Source organism: Centroberyx gerrardi, chromosome 24, assembly GCF_048128805.1.
Source record: "Centroberyx gerrardi isolate f3 chromosome 24, fCenGer3.hap1.cur.20231027, whole genome shotgun sequence".
Taxonomy (NCBI): domain Eukaryota; kingdom Metazoa; phylum Chordata; class Actinopteri; order Beryciformes; family Berycidae; genus Centroberyx; species Centroberyx gerrardi.
This window is the reverse complement of record NC_136020.1, coordinates 22,522,733-22,542,865: the sequence shown is the minus strand read 5'-3', so window position 1 is coordinate 22,542,865 and position 20,133 is coordinate 22,522,733. Positions and strand designations below refer to the sequence as shown.

Below are 20,133 nucleotides of genomic sequence, written 5' to 3'. Positions count from 1 at the left end.
GCCTGTTTACTGTTTCGGGCGTCTGGGAGCTGTAACTCACACCCCACACCGGCTCTCTCCGTCTCCCTGTAATTGCTCTATCAATCTGGAGGAAAGGAAAAAAAATAAATAAATAAAAAGAAATTGAAATGCCCTCCGCTGTGGCTGCGCAGCTCATTTAGCTCCCGGCGTAATGAGAGCCGCTGCGTAAAAAAAAAAAAGAAGCACAATCAATTTCTAATGTGGCGGTTTATTACGGCACCCGGCAGACTGACAGACGAGTCGATACACGACAACAAGTTTAATGGTGTTTTTGGGAGCGGCAGTCTACAGCGAGCATGATGGGAAACAAAACTCGGGGGCGATGGATCCGTCTCGAAACTGTTTCAGAGGAAACGGCTGGAAAAATACACAAATGTGACATAACATGATAAACACTTTTACTGCTAAACAGAGAAATGACTGTCAAAGCCCTACAACACACACAGAGCGGTGTGTGTGTGAGTGTGTTAAAGTTGATTTTAAATCCAAAGACACTACTTGGGTTCCCCTCTCCTGCTAAAATGAAAACATACACACTTTCACCTTTTTAAAGTACAAAAGCAGGTATTCTTTACAGTGTTATTGAATACTGACTGCTGCACTAACACACTAACTGTCTTCCCCCCCACAAAAAAAGAGAAAACTTTCCATTACAATGTAGAAACATCAGAGCAGAAAACCCATAAAGCTCAGCGGCGGCTAAACAGAGACGGGGAAATGAATCCTCAGAGAGACGTTAACATGATCCGCTAAATAAGCATGTTCCATTAAATAAACACGTGTGTATCAGTCCCAGTAGTGCATGAAGACACGTTTAAACATGAAAAACACAGAAGCTACTGACAGCAGACAGAGATTCAGTTCATGCAGAACAAAGTGTGTGGAGGCCGGCGGTGCGAGGAGCAGCTAGTCTTGCAGTTTCCGTTTCTTCTAGTTATTAATCGTTAGAGAAGCTAAAGTGAGCCGGACTGTCAGTCTGTGAGGAAGAGCGTCACTGCTGAGCCGCCGCCTCCTCCTCCTCCTCCTCTTCCTCAGACTCTTCCTGCTGGCTTTTCTTCTGAAAAACACAATAAGAGGAGATGAAGCTTTAATGATCGGCATGTGGAAACTGGGCTGTCACAGCAGCAAATACAGAAAATAGCAGAATATATAATAATGTATTAAGAAAACAGCTGAATATATAATAAAATATATAGAAAATAGCATAATATATCATAATATACATAGAAAATAGCCGAATATATGATATATATAGAAAATAGCATAATATATCATAATACATATTGAAAATAGCATAATATATCATAATATATATAGAACATAGCATAATATATAATATATTACGAAAAATAGCAGAATATATAATGATATATATATATTGAAAATAGAAGAATATATAATAATATATATAGAAAATAGCCGAATATATAATATAAACATAGCAAAGAAGAGATCCCCATGTGTTAAGAAATAAATTAAAGGTGCTGTAGCATTTTTAAACATCAATATATCATTGTTAAATTAACTGATATCTTGGTCTAATGACTGTAAACAAATGAGTCCATGTTGGAGCTGATTGCTCTCCTCTATCTCACTCCAGTAGTATTGTTAGTTCTAGTGTTTCTCCACATTAAGACTACATTTCCCATCAGCCCCGTTGCTTCCTGCCCCCCCCCCCTCCCTGAAGAGGATCAACATGTTGGAAGTGATTTCTCCATCTTCCTTTCCCTCCTTCCACCATCTGCTGCCAGAAACTCTTTCAGCTTTAGCTCCGTTTGCTCTGGAAGAACAGAACCTCTTCCTGTTTTGTGCCGTAAAGCGATCCAGCAGATTTCCCTCCAGATCCACCAGGTGGAGAAACTATGGAGGATGCAGAGTAGAGGCTGATAGAGGCTGACAGGCTGCTCACTGATGGACTGGTCTGTTTACAGTAATTAAACTAAAGCCTCTAATTGAATCTGGAGGCCGCTCAGTTCTTCTTACCAGTTTGAGGAAGTCGATGAGCTTGTAAGCGTCTTCTCCGGTGGAAAGGTCCACGAAGTCTCGCGGGATCCTGTAGCTCAGACAGGGGCTGGGCTGCACCGTCACCTCGCTGGTGGTGTAGCGGAACGCCGGGCCCTCCTGCACGCACACACACACACGCACACACACACACACACACACACACACACACACACACACACACACACACACAATATAGTTCATTATAAAAACTAACGTATCGCGTATTGAATCATATCCTGAGACAAACAGATCGTCTCAGCTCTGTTATTTACCTGCTGCTGGGCGGTCTCTCCCTCCTCCTGATTGGCTGACAGGCTGGTTCCAGACGTCAGCTCCTCCCAGCTGAACAGCAAGGAGTCTGTCACCTCTCCGAAAGGGTTCAGGTCGATCAGCCACACCCTCCCCTGCAACACACACACACACACACACACACACACATGTACTACACTTACTATGTAATGACATGTGAACTATTCCTTTAAGTCGGGAGACATTTTTCTTAACATCAAAACTCTGCGGTGGACTCACCCTGCTGTCTCTGTACACGTCAAACACAACTGTAACACAGAAGAACAACAACATAAATATAAACTTCATGTGTCATTTTCATTACATCACTGCAAAGCACTTCACTGAAATGAAGCCTATAGACGGGTATCATTGGAAATTTTTCAATACAAAGTCAGAAACAGTTTATTAGCCATCAGTCTGGGTGACTTGGTGCAGGAATATATTAATAACCGAAGCAGTGACATCACATACTGACACACATGGTACAGAGACATTAACAGCCACTGCAGGGCGCTACAGTATATGTAACTATTATATATTTATGCAGATACCGCTGCGTAAAAAGTATATTTTTGATACCTTTGTTAATTACAAGCACATTTTATCATGTGATACAATAAATTATCTTAAACCAGATACCTTGGTTTAAGTATTAAACGGATCATTTGATTGGTTTGGCTGGTTTCGAAAGCCAAATTAAAGACTTTTTTTTTAAACGTGAACTAGAATTGAATGTAAGACCAATTTAAAAACTAAAACAAAGAAAGAAAGCTGACAACATCAGCCTGTTTGTGACTGAACAGCTGATGAAAGCTGTGAAACTATAAATGGGCAGAATAAGAAAAAGGAAACAAGGAAATGAACAGTTAATGGACTACTAAGTCTGTTGTGGATTCATCTAACAAACCTGACATGACATGGTGAAGAAATAAGACCTTTAATAGCTGTATTTAAGACATTTTAATACTTTTTAAGGCCTTCAATTTTGGTCATTTTAAGACTTTTTTAGGATCTGTGGACAGTCTATACAGGTCAAATTGATTTCCTCAATAAAAACCCTCTCACACTACAAGAAAATGTGAGCTCTTGGTTGTAAGAATCTGAAGTTTTGAAGCTTTTTGATTCCTTAAAAGTCATTATGGATATTAAAACCCGGCACTGTGCTAATCAGTGAGGTGGAATTATTGCTGTCTGCCTGTCTTGCGATTCCTCTTTACGTGGAATCCAGGCGGCTAACAGGGATTCATATTTTAAAAAATATTGAATTATTAACACTACGTCCGGCCCAAACTCCCAGAAGCCCCGGCTGCTCACAGTCTTCGTCCGGGAAGTGGTACTGGATGTGCTGGCTGAAGAACTCCTGCAGCGCCTGGCTGATCTGCGGCTCCTGCTTGGAGATGTGCTGGTAGTACTGGGTGTAGTCTCTCTGGGAGATTCCTAGCACACAGAGACAGGATCAATGAGGCTGATTATTGATTTTTATACATGAAATCATCTTGATTAGCCCGCTGAATAAAGATGCTGCGTGTAGCGTCTTAAACATCAACATATCTTTGTTAAATTAATAGAGATATCTTGGTCTAATGACTGTAAACAAATGAGTCCATGTTGGAGCTGATTGGTCACAGCAACAAACACAGAAAATAGCAGAATATATAATAATGTATTAAGAAAACAGCTGAATATACAATAAAATATATAGAAAATAGCATAATATATCATAATACATATTGAAAATAGCATAATATATCATATATAGAACATAGCATAATATATAATATATATTACGAAAAATAGCAGAATATATAATGATATATATATAGAAAATAGAAGAATATATAATAATATATATAGAAAATAGCCGAATATATAATATAAACATAGCAAAGAAGAGATCCCCATGTGTTAAGAAATAAATTAAAGGTGCTGTAGCATTTTTAAACATCAATATATAATTGTTAAATTAACTGATATCTTGGTCTAATGAGTGTAAACCAGAGAGTCCATGTTGGAGCTGATTGCTCTCCTCTATCTCACTCCAGTAGTATTGTTAGTTCTAGTGTTTCTCCACATTAAGACTACATTTCCCATCAGCCCCGTTGCTTCCTGCATATCTGAATGTGAGCGGAGTCTCCGGCTCTTTTACCGATAAGTTTGTTTTCTTTGACGAAGCAGCGAAACTCCCCGCCAGGGATCAGCTCACTCCACTTCCTCAGGACCAGCTGAGGAGCAAACACAACGCAGTGTTAAAGAGTCTATATACAGTATGTGTGTGTGTGTGTGTGTGTGTGTGTGTGTGTGTGTGTGTGTGTGTGTGTGTGTGGTATCTGTGTTACCCAGCAAGCATTTGATGGACGGCGACATGCAAGAAATGGTCAAGTCCAACTAAGGTTCGACCAGTATGGGTTTTTGAAGGCTGATATTTTTGCACTGAAGCTGCTGATACTTTCCAGTATTCAGAGTTTCCCCTCAGAGTTTTCTTCTCATCAGGATGAAAAGCCTAAAACTAAAACTCTCCACTGAAACCAGACTGAAGATTGTATTTTAGTGTCAGCAGCTCTTTAAGGCAGGGAGACAAACCCTTTGCTGGGTAAAGCCGTCATGAGAGTGTGACTTTAATGCAAGGTGACGATAGCAAATATGATGCAAAACACTACAGAACAGTGTGTGTGTGTGTGTACAGTGTGTTTTTATTCAGCCATACAGTGTGTAAATACCTCATAGCTGATGGCTGGATCTGGAGAGTCGTGGTCGCTGCATTGAAGGAATCTGCAGAAGGAAACAACGGTTACCAATAGGGCTGCAACTAACGATTATTTTCATTGTCGGTTAATCTGTCGATTATTTTCTCGATTAATCGATTAGTTGTTTGGTCTAAAAAAGGTCAGAAAATGGTGAAAAATGTCGATCAGTGTTTCCCAAAACCCAAGATGACGTCCTCAAATGTCTTGTTTTGTCCACAACCCAAAGATATTCAGTTTACTGTCATAGAGGAGTAAAGAAACCAGAAAATATTCACATTTAAGAAGCTGGAATCAGAGAATTTTGATGTATTTTTCTTAAAAAATTACTCAAACCGATTAATCAATTATCAAAATAGTTGGCGATTAATTTAATAGTTGACAACTAATTGATTAATCGATTAATCGTTGCAGCTCTAGTTACAAAACAGGTAAAAACACACCGCGGCTCCGAGGGTTCGGGGTTTGACTTTAGATTTAATTTATCACACAGATTTTAAAGCATGGCAAAAACTTACCACGGGTCTCAAAGTGATCAAGGAGAACACAAAAAGTCACAGTATCTATCCTGACTGACAGTGGGCGGGGCCAGATGCTCCGACGGCATCTAGTTATGTAAATCGTGGATTGTTGCCGTTCCGGTGTTGTCACAACGTTGCGTGATTTTAACGAGTTCACATCACTAGCTGGTAAGAGCTGTTTGGGAAGCTTTGGTCCAGAACAAACAGGGAAACACTCCTTCCTTCAGAGTTTCCCATCGACCTCAACGATGATGACGACTTATTTTCAGTATTTCTCTTACTTGTCCTGACCTGCAGTGACAGCAGTGTGTTTCCAGTAGAATCCAATGGTAAACAGGGGCAATATCCCAGTCTGCACTGCACTCATGTTCCCTCTCTATCTGAGTACTGAGCGGTTTGACACAGGGTTTTGTTTTTTGATTGTTGTTTGACAACAATTAATCGAAATTTTATCGAAATCGCAATATGGCCTACTGCAATTTTCAAATCGCAGGAGGCGCAATATTTGTTAAAGGCGAAATGTGTGTCAAAATACCATTTTAAATTAAATATTGTCGTGCTGCAGAGATGTCCTGGCCTACACATCATATTCTACAGACTTAAGAAAACATCTTTGTTTGGTACAGATCCCCGCAAAAATCACACCATAATCATTTTAATACGTTTTTCAATGAAAATGAGAATAACGATGTAAAAATGATCATTCCCTCTAATATCGCAAATCATTTCGCAATTGCAATATCAGTCAAAATAATCGCAATTAGATATTTTTTCAAAATCGTTCATCCCTAGTTTGACACATCTTCAATAACAAGAAAGTGTCATGTGTGTGTGTGTGTGTGTGTGTGTGTGTGTGTGTGTGTGTGGTGAGTATACAAGCAAGATTAGCGAGATCAGCCTAACGTGACGCAGCGTTACAGAACGCTTTAGAGTAATTTCTATATACGTACTGACTGACTTTTGATTTTCCGTGGCGATATTGTGGCGATACGACGAATCCGCCTGCAGTATTTATGTGAAACACCGAGCTGACATCGGGCGGGAGAGTTTCCCCGGTCGCTCTGCTCTGTAGGAACTGAACATGAACAATGAAATGACTCCGGCTGACTTGGTGATTGCGTTGCTCAGTGTGAACGCTCAGTTACTAAAAATGTTGGCAGGAAGTGGGGATAAAAGTGTCCATTGAGCTGCATGTATATCACTTCACTCTCTCTCTCACAAACACCTCTGCAGATTCTATGAACTGCAGTAAATCGTGCGACGCAGTAAGTCTTCCTCCTGCCAGGAAACAGCGGACCGGGAGCCATAAATCTGCTGCAGAGTCAAGACTGAAACGCTGCGCCTGGATATTTTGTGTTACCGTCCGCCATTTAAATGCAAAGTAACTGCATAAGTTTGGACCTGGTTGTGTGTGTGTGTGTGTGTGTGTGTGTGTGTGTGTGTGTGTGTGTGTAAGGCTCACGGCTGTGTGAGGTCGTGGGTGATGAAGTCTGAACTCTTGAAAAGCAGAAAGACGTCGCTGAGGCTCTGACACTGCAGGGAGCTGTTCAGAGCGATCCAGTTAGCATCCTGCAGGGGAGGCACGCACACACACACACACACACACACACACACACACACACACACACACACAAACTGTTACTTCATTTCAAAACGGCAAAAAACAAAAAAACAAATCATCAGAGGGAGATATTTTTACCCGCGGAGCGCTCCAGTTGAGTTTGGGGAAGACACGCCCACCCAGCGCGTTTATGGCCTCCAGCACTTTACAGGTGAATTCTGGGAACTCGGGAGCCTGGCGAACACAAAGCCGCGGCGTCACGACACGCCTCTGCGGGCTGAATATGGTGTAAACATCTACTCTTTTCAAACTATTACTCGAAAATACTCACTGTGACAGTGGTGGTTGTCTCATCATCTGACCACTAGAGGGGAGGAGAGAGTGAAGCGCAGGACGATAAGAAAGTCAAACAGCAATATGAAGACAAAAACTGAGATTTAACACTTTTTTCCAGATTTAAATGTTTTAAATCTACAAGGGAAAGACAGAAAGCTGGTGTCCTGTCCACCAGGCAACTCTCTCAGTGACATAACGTGCATTTTTGGTGTCTAAATCTATTATTTTTCAAGATGTAATATATTAAATAATTCTACAATATTTAATCTGTGACAAACCACTTTCATTTTATTGAAATGCAATTCATTTTTGTCTTTGTTTTTCTGAGTTTTGCTGCTCCAAAGTCCAAAAAATGTCAGGTGGTGCAACAACAAAACCACAATAAAAAGGTTAATTTTCTCAATACAGTTCTTACAGTTATTTTAGACACTACAGTGATTCATGTTTTTAGTTTTTCAGTAATGGTAAATACAGTGAAAGTGCATTATTTAACAATTTTATACAGTTGCACCACCTGACATTTTCTGGGAAGTAAGATCAGAAATCTAAAAATGAATTAATGACATTTTAAAAGTTATAAAACAAATATGTAAACACAATACATTCTTCTGGACTTTTTTTCTTCTAGTCAGATGTTTTTTCTCTTTCGAAAACCTTATCTGTCACCGACCCAAGACGGAAACTTGGAGCTTTTATGGAAAAACTCGAAAATATTTTTAACTTCTATCGTCTGGCAGTGTTGGAATCCAGCAAAACAAAGCCACATTTTCACTGACAATAACGCAAAGAAAGAAGACAGCGTGAATAAAGCTGATGAGAAGCGAAGAGAGTTTCCTGGTGGAGACGTGACCTCACTTCCTCCTCCTGTACCTGGATGTCTTCCTCTGCGTCCGAGTCGCTGCTGTTGGTGTGAGTCCGCTGTGTGTTGTGATCACTGGAGGAGGAGAAACCACATCACAACCTGACAACTCACTGCAAGGGAAGTTCACATGTTGGCAGCACCAAACTGCTTGAATCTGGAGGACTTCACTACCCAGAAGTCCTCTTCTTCGTAGTGTGTGTGTATGTGTGTGTGTGTGTGTGTGTGTGTGTGTGTGTGTGTGTGTGTGTCTCACCTCCCAGAGACTACCAGTGTTCCATCGTCCAGTAAATAATCTATTACATTCTGAGGCAGTGGGAGAATCAGACTGGAAAACAGATAAACAAATTAAAGTTAAAAAAAATAAAAATAAAAATAATAATAATAACAGAAGACAACAGACAGATTAAGGACTGACTGTAAACAACAAGCTGCTCTGCCTCCTGTTGTCAAACATGATTATTACTGTTAGAATTGATGTTACACATAATAATTACCGTTAGAATTGATGCTAAACATGATAATTACAGTTATAATTGATGTTCAACATGATAATTACACTGAGAATTCCCCTGAAGAAGAAGCTGCACCTTGTTTCTGTCCTGCTAGCTAACGTTAGCCGCGGCAGCTAGCTAGCTTAGCTTCATTTCACAACAACAACAACAATATTTCCCAGACTTTGTGTATCAAGTATCGGTGTTTACCTTTTAATCGTGTGTTTCTTGAATATCGGATACCAGACCGAAAACTGACAGTTGACAACTTGCTCCTTCTTCATGCTGCAATTCCTGTAACGGAAGTGTGTCCATCGGTAAATACATCCCCCCCACGTTCGTGTTGATACTTTTGGTTCCGCTTCGTCGTTCTGCGCCTCCAGCGGACGCATGTTAAGAAGCAACAATATTCTCTGTTTGAATTACATTACATTACATTGCAATACATTAAAATTCAATCGTAAAGAGAGTATATATGGATTGCTGTAAAGGTGTGATAGATGTTTTTCTCTCAGAGGGGGACGTCTTTCTGAGGTGCACGTGTAGGCGTGGTCACTGCTGAGTTGTAGTCGAAGACCGCCTATTGAGAAGAGCATTCACTCAATAGTATAAAAACAAAACAAAATGTACAGATGTACGACTACTTGGCTAGGTGGCAACTGAACAGTTAGCAAACATAGCTGTTAACATTACTGTACATACGCACTTTTACAACAATACGTATTATTATAAAATGCCATGGTATATGTTGTCTTACAGTCATACAGAGATTTATATATATATACTGTATATATCAATATAGCCTATATAACAGATTTCTGCTCTACATTTGTGCAAAAAACTTGTCACAAAGATAATAATCACTACTTTTCTACCAATCCCGAGAGCAGACTCTGGTGACGTTTGCGGTACCCGGAAGTGGCTGCGGAGTGAGACCTCTCTACTTTTTCACCCTCTCTGCTGCTACTAATAGACGGTTGGACTTTCACGTGAGTTAAATTTAAAGTTTTCCCATTTTTAATTTATTATTTAAAGTTTAAAATAATCCAGATTAGATTTAATGCCGGTCTAAACCGTTAAGTACTCCCCGTTTACTGAATAAGGGGAAAAAACTGAGTAAATCCGTGAGTTTGCTGGGGAAAAGTTGCATTGATTTGGTTGGATTGCCGGTAGCTAATGTAGCAACTAACCAGAAACGTTATTTATTCCTATCAGTTAAATCAAAATGGTGGATATCTCTTTGTATTTTGTCTTTTTCTTCAGCCGAGCTTGTGTTGAATCGTGTTGTTTGGTGTTAACGAAGTCTGACTCGACTTTAAACTGTTTTTTTCTTCAGTTTTTTTAGATGAAAATGAGCAGCACAGACGAACCGAAGTCGACCACCGTCCCTCACATAGTGAAGGAAGAGGTAAAACAGATTTTTCTTTAAACTCTGTTTCTGAATAAACTCCCATGTCAGCTGCGTTACGTTATGCTGCCTTCAGGTGCTCCTCGTAAACTCCGACTCCTAGCGCCAAAGGGCCGCTAGATGGCGTACAAAACTCGGAGAGGTCTATAACGAGAAAACTAAGTTATCCAAACAGATGTACGTAATCCTTTACTTGTCTACTTTCACCGTGCTGGCACGTGCTACATCTCCTCTGCACAAATAAACTTTAAAGACAAGTTTACCCCCAAATCCCCATTGTAGCGTAATCACAGATGGCCGACAGATGCCTCGACTTCTTCGCTGGTACTGTGCTTCCGAGCCGACGGTGGTCGAAAGGTAGATTGCAATAATCGTGTTTTATGATCAGCGAAATGAGAGATTTAAGAAGCATAGTAGGCGAAGCGGCACCACTCGTTAGCACGGTGCCAGCGAAGAAGTCAAGGCGCCTGTCGGCCATCTTTGATTTTGTTACGACTAAGGATCTTGGATCAGGGTTTCCTTCCTCCCAGGTCTTAGTATCATGTAGATTTTACCCTCAAAGTTTCAATAAAGTCTTTCATTTTCCCAAAAATGCAGCTTTCGGGAACTCAGAGCTAAAGCTAAAGCTAATGCTAGCTTGTGGTTGACGTTTCTATTCAGCCCTTCAGAATAAAAGTCCCTCGGCACTATACCAAAAACCTGTGAGAGAGAAGGAGTGCGCCAATACTTTGCGGGTTAAGAAACTAGTAACATACAAACTTTACTGTCATTCAGAACTCGCTTCTTACCCCGCAATGTATCCTGCGCACTTCTGTACTATTTTCGGTTTTGTATCTGATATTGAAGAAAAAGATAAACACCTCTTCTTAATACACACAGTCTTGGAAACAGTTTTCTGCTCTCTGTGTTCCAGGTGATGGCAGCAGGGAAATGGGTGAAGCTGGAGAAAACCACATATGTTGACCCTGCTGGAAACACCAGGTACTGTACTATTACACCATTACCATTATTACTATTACTGAAATGACTTCGAAAGCATCTCAACCCCCCCCCCCCCCCCCCTCCCTTGTCTTCCTTCACCAGAACCTGGGAGAGTGTGAAAAGGACAACGAGACAAACCAACACAGAGGCAGACGGTGAGTGTCTGCACAGTGAATTTAAACACATTTATTCACATATGCGTCACTGTTGTGGGCTGTCTGGTAGCTCTTTCCTCTGCCGCACAGGAAGTGATGCATTTTACGTTTCCGCTTTGTTAGTTTTGGAATAAACAGAAGAAGAAGAACTGGGTAGTTAGCATGAGCAGCGATAGCCACCATGGCTGAAAAGACAGAGAAAAGAGAAACTCAAACTGCATCGACAGGAAAATCCAAGCCCCGCCCACACTGTTTGATTGACAGGTGACTGATTGATTGTCTAACGCAGAGTTCCCTGTCTGGTTTCAGGAGTGGGGATCATCGCTCTGCTGAAGCGGACTCTGCACAAAGACTGTGTTGTGATGGTGAAGCAGTTCCGTCCTCCGATGGGAAGTTTCACTCTGGAGTTTCCTGCAGGTCGCTCTCCTCTCCAAACTCTCTACTTTTATATTTCTATACATTTATATTTCTATTCATATTAGCAGAAGGATGATCTGTCCTTCCAGTTATTTCTGCCTCAAACACTTAACTGTATTTTTACTTAAACAGGAGCATGAGAAAGCAAGAGCAAACAATCCTTCCCCTTTAATAAATTAATCCCTATGTTGTTTGAATCTACTTTCAAAGCCTTTGAAGGCATTTTGACAACAAATTAGACGGTCAAGTTTATTATTTTGATGATTGTTTGTCAGATCAGGAGTTCAGTTGAGCATCGTCTCACTTCATTTGGCATTAACCAATAATTCTCTTCACTCTCTCTCATACCTGCAGACTTTTCTCATTTGAAAAGTTTGTGAAAATGAATGGATGGCCTTGAAAGTACTTGATTTATTTTTATTTTTTAAAGCACCCAAATTCATCAGTACGAATCAATACCCCTTCCTAGCATCAAAACTCCACAATTAAGGATTTCAACAAGATTTCTGGAATTTTGACCAATTTTGAACGCTTGAAATTCACCAAACAACACCTTGAAAGTCAACAAAAGTCGTTGAATTTGATATCTGGCTGAGTGTAACGCATGCCATGTAGTTTCTTCAGGCTCAGATCCAGCTCACATCTTTCCTGCCGTTCTCCAGACAGAGAGACAGAAGCATAGCTGCAAAACCCGCCGGGGCTGCTGGGAGGTTTCTGTCTCTGTGTTTCTGTTTCTGTTTCTGAGCTTTCTGGTGTTTCATCGTTCAGGTCTGATCGACGAGGGGGAGAGCGCCGAGACGACCGCACTGAGGGAGCTGAAGGAAGAGACCGGCTACAAAGGAGAGGTGGTGGGAGTCACTCCAGGTATTACACACACACACACACACACACACACACACACACGTAGCAGTGTTGGCTGTATCTTATCTCCTGTGTGTGTTTGTGCGGTTCAGACTTCGATCTGACCCAGATCCCACTGTCCTCATTTTTATCTTACAAAACTGAAAATACAATGTGAAAGAACTGAGTATGTATGCGATGTGAAAATAAACGAAAATATAGAGATATTTGCAATATATAACAAATGAGAAAATATGAGAATATGAAAAAATATGGGAATTTGATATGGCAATATTCTCCAACTAGAAGGCGTTCTGACAACACAAACCTCCTACTGAACAATCCTCCAACACATCACTCTGTCTGTCACTTCAGTTTGAAGTTAAATTGATTTCTTCACCCAAACAGACACTTAGGATTTAGAATAAAGTCTCTATGTCTGTTACTTTCATAGTTATGGTTAAAATAACAATAATTGTCTAATGGCAGAAATCCCAGATCAGGATCGGCTCTAAAATCTAATCAGTTGTTTCTTGGCTGGAGGCCGATCTGTTCAGAACTCGTTGTGAAATCCTGCTGACAGACAAACTGACAGAAGAAGTAACTAAAATCACAGTATATAATTATACAAGATTATTTCTCCAGCCCTAGAAAGATGCTATATAAATAAAGTTTGTGATTGTGTGTTATTATTATTATTATTATTATTATTATTATCAATGTGAATGAATTTCTGGAGGTTGTGTTCCAGACGGGGAAAGTGGGGAATTTGATAAATTCTCTGGGGAAGTCGGAGAATATCAGGGGGTTGTGATTGTTGTTATTGTTGTTGCAGTGTCTGATTATTGTTGTTGTTGTTGCCGTAGTAACGTGTCTGGACCCTGGTCTGTCAAACTGCACCACTCAGATCGTTATGGTCAACATCAATGGAGACGATGTAGAGAACATCAACCCAACACAACAGCTGGGTGAGGAGACAAGCAGGACTCATTCATTCACTCACCTGTTCATTCACTCACCTGTTCATTCATTCACTCACCTGTTCATTCATTCACTCACCGGTTCATTCATTCACTCACCTGTTCATTCATTCACTCACCTGTTCATTCACTCACCTGTTCATTCATTCACTCACCGGTTCATTCATTCACTCACCTGTTCACTCACTCACTCATTCGTTCGTTCATTCATTTCATTTTTTCACTCATTCATTCACTCATTCATCCACTCATTCATTCACTCATTCATTCACTCATTCATTCACTCATTCACCTGTTCATTCATTCATTCACTCATTCAGTAACATAGTCACTCGTCCATTCACTCATTCATTCACTTTCATTCATTCATCTGTTCATTTATTTGTTCACTCATTCAGTAACATAGTCATTCACTCATTCATCCATTCATTCAGTAACTCAGTCACTCATTCATTCACTCATTCACTCACTCATTCATTCATTCACTCATTCATTCATTCATCTGTTCATTTATTCGTTCACTGATTCAGTAACGTAGTCATTCACTCATTCATTCAGTAACTCAGTCACTCATTCATTCACTCATTCAGTAACTCAGTCACTCACTCATTCACCCGTTCATTCATTCATTCAGTAACTCAGTCACTCATTCATTCATTCATTCGTCCAGTTCCATTCAGTCAGTCACTCATTCATTCGGTAACTCAGTCACTCATTCATTCTTTCATTCATTCAGTAACTCAGTCACTCACTTATTCACACATTGATTCTTTCACTCATTCACTCTTTTATTTACCAACATAAATTAATTCACTCATGCATTCATTCACTTGTTCATGCACTCACTCACTCACTCACTCACTCACTCAGAACAGTTTGTTTGTTCATTAATTTGCTCATTCATTCATTCATTCATTTACTCATTCTGTACCAAATATTACCTGAGGCTCATCTCCATGTTGAGAATATAAAGTGTCCTGTAACAGTTTCAGTCTCATGCTGATCGTCTCTCTCTCTCCTCTCTTCTCAGGTGAAGGAGGTGAGTTTTCTTCAGTTTTGTCTCTCTTACTGTTTCAGAAATGATCTTCTCTCTTTGTGCAAAACATCACACAGCCTTTCTTCTTTTCTCAGAATTTGTTGAAGTCGTTCTGTTGCCTCTTGATGAATTCCAGACGAAGATAGACGGTGAGGATTTCACTTTTTAATGTTATGATCATTTGTTTTGTGCCTATAAGGATTTTTACTGTTGACACCATTGAATCTGTCACACACTGTACTGCTTAACAATAAAAATACATTGTGGTGGGAGGGTATATTATATTTTAAAGCAGAATAATAGTCTATCATATGCGTAACGTTCTCATTGTCACCAAATCATCATCACTTTTTTTGTCTGAATTTAAATGAGTTGTTCTAGAGTGAAGTATGCGTTCTACTGTAAGATATTTTATTGTATTGAAAGAAAAAATTGAAAATAGCTTATGATTTCAGCCAAGAATACAACTTTCAGTCACCAGAGTCGAGACGGACTGAAGGAAACGCAAAAGTTAGAATTTTTTCCAACGTTAAAGTAGACGTTACGTTATCGCTAAAACTGTCTCTCATAGGAATGAATGGATGTCCAGCGCGCCGTAACATCACGCAAAAAAGTGAGCTGTTAAATAAGAAACACGTCTGAAACACGTCTGAAACACGCTAACGCCAGTCTGTCTGTCTGTGTGTTTTCCCCGCAGAGCTGCTGAAGAAGGAGAAGATCGTGGTCGATGCTAAAGTTTACATCTTCGGCATGGGGATGGTCCAGGCCTTCTTCAAGCCCCGGGAGCTGCCTGTCCTCAAACAGTGAGAGAGAGAGAGGGAGAGAGAGAGAGAGAGGGAGAGAGAGAGGGAGGGAGAGAGGAAGGGAGAGGGAGAGAGAGAGAGGGAGAGAGAGGGAGGGAGAGAGAGGAATAGTCTTTTCTGTTACATAGGTTTCCTACACAGGTCTGGAAGAGTCTGGAAAAAGAATTTGGTCATCTCCGTCTTGTTAAAGCAATATTCCACTTAGTTTTAATATGGAGGTTATTTATTTGAAAAGCAGAATATAATCTCCTCACCAAGATCAGATGCAGCTGGACGAGTTTGTAGCGTTCAGATTTTTACTTCCCATTCATTTGAATGGAAACTGACATTGAACACTGTTCCTGTTTGGGAGACCGGATCTACTTTTATTTTTGAATACTAATTGTAAAGCAAGAAATGCAAAATGACGATGGACCAATTACTGCTTTATTGTCTTAAAAGGAGGATCTGTTGAATCTGTTCACCAGCGTGTTCAGTGGAAGTTTTCAGGATATTTTCGTGGCTCATTCAAACGCTACAAACTCGTCCAGCTGCATCTGATCTTGGTGAGGAGATTATATTCTGGTTTTCATGGCGGTCAAGAGCCGAATAACCCCCATGTTAAAACTAAGTTCGGAAATCGTGCGAAAAAGTTTGGAAAAATATTGTTGTGCCGTCCCAAAATACAAAAAAACCCGACACATTTACTGTCATTTTAGACCCCTGTCACCTCACATGTTTTGATATTTGTTGCTGTGATGAATAATCTTCATCTAGAGAGTGAGTAGGGGAAAAACCTCTGCCTGCGTAAATCATACTGAACCCCCAAATCTTCCAATCAAATCAAGAAATGAAAGTATTGGAGAAGAAGAAGTTGAGCCTGTGCAGGAGCCCCGGTTACACCGCACCAACCACAGGGTTTCTCTCGTCGGCGTTTAGCTGCAGATCGGAGGTTCATCCAGTGAGAATCATGCAGCATTTAGTCTAATCCCTTCACATGTAATCCAGACCAATCCAGTGTGGAAGAACTACCATGCACCTTAAAGTCACGTCTGCCTTTTAGAAGTAGGGAAAAGGTAAATTCCGGGTTTTTATGAGATATTCCAAGTATGATAGTATCAAATTTGATAGGATTTTTTTATGTAATAACTGTGATTGTGAAACATTCCTAATCCGTGCTAACATGCTGTTTTGCTGAATTAAAGGAAAAATCCACCCTGAAACACTTTGACACTGTTAAAAATCTGCTGTCGGTGATGTACTTTGCACTCCTGGGTCCTTTCTTTCTTCTTCAGTGGAGTTTGATGTGAGAAAATGTTTCAGGATGTAAAACATCAGCGGTAAACGTCAGGTTTTGGTGTCAGTCCCTCAGAATCAAAGAGCGAGGGCTTCTTTCTAGAGCCGCCATTTTGCACCAAGAGACGTTCAACAATCATACAGGGAGAAATCCATCGTAGAAGAGGAGAGAGACCAGTTTCTCCACCCACAGGAGCAGGAGAGAGACCAGAATGCACTGCAGCAGAGAGACAGGTTGAGGGTTGAGGAAGGGGAGAGAGACTCTCACTTTTATCTCGACTGGAGAAACTCTCACTCTGCCATCACTCTCTCCTCTTGCATGTAAAATCCAGCTGGATCTCGCCTGTTCTCTGGAGGTTGTTGAAAGGCATGCTGGGAAATGTAGGAAATCACTAACTGCAGTAGAAGAAGACGAGGCAGGTTGAGGGAAAGTGGGTTCACCAGAAAAGTAAATAACAACGCTTCATCACTAAATAACTCCTGGAATGTATTGATGATGTTTAACAGTGAAATAAGGATCTGAGGTGGATTTTCTTCCTTTAACTCCATTGTAAAGCACAGCAGAGGTACTGTATTGAAAAAGACTAACAGATAAATGGGAAATACTCCTTGCTGTGCGAGTAACTCAACACTGATACTGTACTGAACTAACAACTAGAAATAACTGAATTGAAGGAATAAACGTGATATTGACTTTGCTCTTATCTGAATCTTTTCTTCTCTCTCACACACCTCATGTCGGCGAGTTTGATGGTTCCCAAGCTGGGGTCCTGGGACCTCCAGGGGGTCTTGAGGAACAGTTTAATTTCACTATTAATTTGTACCCATGAAGTTAGTCCAATTAGAGAATCTAAAAGAATGATTTTTGATCATAGGTTTCACTTTACCCACTGTCATCATGTCCCCACCTGCAGTATAGACTATTCTGTATTCTGTACAAACAAAAAATATATGTATTTTTTTCAGATGAGTGTCTGTGATCTAATGTGAATCTATTTGGAGGGCTTTAATACGAAAAAGTTAGGGAAATCTCTGCATTACTGGTTTTTATTCAGGTATTTTCTCCTTTGGGGCGAAGGGGGGCGCTGAAGAAACTAACGGGTCACGTCGAACCTGTGCGGGATCCCACGAAGAAGAAGATATAGCCATTAGCCAATCATATGGCTCGGTCAGCACGCAACACAAACTTCTCTCCCAGTACGAAAAAACTATAAACAGTTAGCTAGCTGGGGAAGCAATTTTCAAAGCAGCAAACAAAACAAAACAAAACCAACAAGTGAACACGGTTGGCTCGAGCGGGAAAGCCGAGTCGCGCGAAAATTGTGACAGCGAGAAGTAAGTTATCAAGATAAACGACGAGCTAACGGTAGAGTTTGCTAGCTCGCACTAGCCAGTCGGTGTTGTTATGCTAAGTAACAGTTAACGTTACAGTAATGTTACTCACGTACGACAGGGTTTCTGGTTTTCTTCAGCAGACTCTCAGGTGAATCCTGGTTTTATTTGTTTTTACTGGAAGACAGATGTGGACGACCTGAGGATGGAGCTGGCTGTTAAAGGTAAGGCCTGTCTGTCTGTTTTTGGAGCACGCTTAACCCCAATACATGCTGTTTCTCCCTGTAAAGAGACCTGCATCTACTGGGCTTACACTGTACTGTACCTCTGTTTGCTATTAGTCTGTAATACAACAGTACCATTACTGTCTCATTATGGCTCTGGTTTATAAGTGCATACATGTCTATCCAGAGGTGGGAGGCTGAAACCACTCCACTGTCTCTGAGCTCTACTATAGAAACATTCATCTGTTACTTGGATACTCTTTCCTGTGGTATTTGTAATTTTTTATGAATAAACATTCATCAAAACAACGTTACAAAGTGCTGTACAGAAGAGTAAAAACAGGCAAAAAACCGATCAGACCAAAAACTAGAAAGCAAAGACAAAAAAATACAGCATAATAAAGATCCAGGGCATTAATAATAGAACTGTTTTATAAAGGCTTTTCTATAAGAATGAGGGATTTAAAAGAAGATACCAATTTCACAAACTTGAGCTCCTCTCTGACTCCTCTAGTCATTGTCAAAATGACAATTGATTAATTCACTGTCGATCGACTAATCGATTAATCAGCTAATCATTTCAGCACTAGTAAAGGCTGTTACCTGGAGGGAAGAGCCTGGCTGTGAGTCAGTCTGGACGCAGCTGATCCAGGACCTGCTGCTGTGAGTAAAAGCTGTCCGTGTGGTCTGTGTTCCAGGTAAAGCCAAGAGGAGACACCTGAACACGGAGGAGTGTGGTGAACTGGTCGGCGACGCTCTCACCCGGCCCCAAACCGTCCGCCGCAGGCAGAGCAGCCGGGACCCAAACCAGGGGCTTCACCCCCGGACGCCCACCAAGAGACAGAAGCTCGGTAAACTACCTGAAACCCCACACAGTCTGACAGATCTGGCTGTTGAAATCAGTCTGTTTTAGACTTCACAAGCTATCTATTTTTCATAAACCCTAGTTGAAACGAGTCTGTCTCTCTCTCTCTCTCTGTCTCTCTCTATGTCTCTCTCACTCTCTCTCTCCCTCTCTCTCTCACTCTCTCTCCCTCTCCTTTTCCTCTGCTCTCTCCATCAGGAAGTCCTACCGGCCAGCAGCAGCGAGGCATCTCTGACTTCTTCTCCGTGACAGGAGTGGTCAGTTCCAGCCCGCGGAAATCGTCCCAGCCCGGCTCCTCCACACACACACATGGACTCCAAGGAGAGCTCGCTCCCAAGGAGGAGCGAACAGCGTTGCAGGAGGAGGAGGAGGAGGAGGATGAAGACGATGATGTCAGCCTGTTAGCCACTCCGGTAAAGGCGGAGCCGGAGGAAGAGGTGGACTATCTGGAGGGAATCACAGCAGAGATGTTTGGGGATGATGAGGAGTTTGACCACTGTGCCGCCGGTCAGGAAGCGCGAGAGGAGAAGGAACAGGAGGAAGATGAAGTGGAGGCCCTGCCTGACGCCCACTATGGGCTCCTGGGCGGCGGCGGGGGGCGGGGCCTGCTGGAGCCCCAGGGCTGCATGGACGACCTGCCAGAGGAGGTGCTGAGGCAGCTGCTGAGCTTCCTGCCCGCCCAGGACCTGTACCGCAACGCCAGCCGGGTCTGCCACCGCTGGAGCAGCATCGTCCAGGACCCCAAGGTCAGACGGAGGAGTGATGTAACGCTAGTCTGTAGTCAGCTCCACCAATCAGAAGTGATGTAACGCCAGTCTGTAGTCAGTTTAACCAATCAGAAGTGATGTAACGCCAGTCTGTAGTCAGTTTAACCAATCAGAAGTGATGTAACGCCAGTCTGTAGTCAGTTTATCCAATCAGAAGTGATGTAACGCCAGTCTGTAGTCAGTTTATCCAATCAGAAGTGATGTAACAGCAATCTGTAGTCA

General features: G+C 41.4%; 3 protein-coding genes across 4 annotated transcripts in view; 2 read left to right on the top strand and 1 right to left on the bottom strand.

Moving 5' to 3' along the window:
- Nucleotides 1-209: 209 nt before the first annotated feature.
- On the bottom strand, nucleotides 210-9,119 carry cdc123 (cell division cycle 123 homolog (S. cerevisiae)). Of its 2 annotated transcripts, none has more exons than XM_071896977.2 (13): nucleotides 9,039-9,119; nucleotides 8,591-8,662; nucleotides 8,331-8,409; nucleotides 7,471-7,503; nucleotides 7,278-7,373; nucleotides 7,041-7,147; nucleotides 5,034-5,085; nucleotides 4,463-4,538; nucleotides 3,631-3,753; nucleotides 2,554-2,582; nucleotides 2,298-2,429; nucleotides 2,005-2,142; nucleotides 210-1,078 (listed from the first exon to the last, which is right to left on the bottom strand). In XM_071896977.2, the coding sequence occupies exons 1-13, from the start codon at nucleotides 9,110-9,112 to the stop codon at nucleotides 1,013-1,015; spliced, it is 1,077 nt and encodes a 358-aa protein (XP_071753078.2). In that variant the 5' UTR covers nucleotides 9,113-9,119; the 3' UTR covers nucleotides 210-1,012. The 2 variants fall into 2 exon arrangements, with proteins under 2 accessions (XP_071753078.2, XP_071753079.2); XM_071896978.2 differs by having other exon boundaries at nucleotides 8,346-8,409.
- A 668-nt stretch (nucleotides 9,120-9,787) lies between these two features.
- Nucleotides 9,788-17,421, top strand: nudt5 (nudix (nucleoside diphosphate linked moiety X)-type motif 5). The gene is made up of 10 exons (XM_071896979.2): nucleotides 9,788-9,817; nucleotides 10,166-10,236; nucleotides 11,150-11,217; nucleotides 11,320-11,372; nucleotides 11,682-11,789; nucleotides 12,558-12,653; nucleotides 13,496-13,597; nucleotides 14,640-14,648; nucleotides 14,741-14,794; nucleotides 15,343-17,421. Exons 2-10 carry the CDS (start codon nucleotides 10,174-10,176, stop codon nucleotides 15,450-15,452), a joined length of 663 nt encoding a protein of 220 aa, XP_071753080.1. The 5' UTR covers nucleotides 9,788-9,817; nucleotides 10,166-10,173; the 3' UTR covers nucleotides 15,453-17,421.
- Nucleotides 17,422-18,256: 835 nt separating this feature from the next.
- fbxo18 (F-box DNA helicase 1) overlaps nucleotides 18,257-20,133 on the top strand; it is a 28,915-nt gene continuing 27,038 nt past the window's right edge. The window contains exons 1-3 of the mRNA XM_071896972.2: nucleotides 18,257-18,279; nucleotides 18,978-19,130; nucleotides 19,343-19,890. Of these exons, the coding sequence (XP_071753073.2) occupies nucleotides 18,261-18,279; nucleotides 18,978-19,130; nucleotides 19,343-19,890 (720 nt within the window). The 5' untranslated portion in view covers nucleotides 18,257-18,260. The remainder of the gene's footprint in view (nucleotides 18,280-18,977; nucleotides 19,131-19,342; nucleotides 19,891-20,133) is intronic.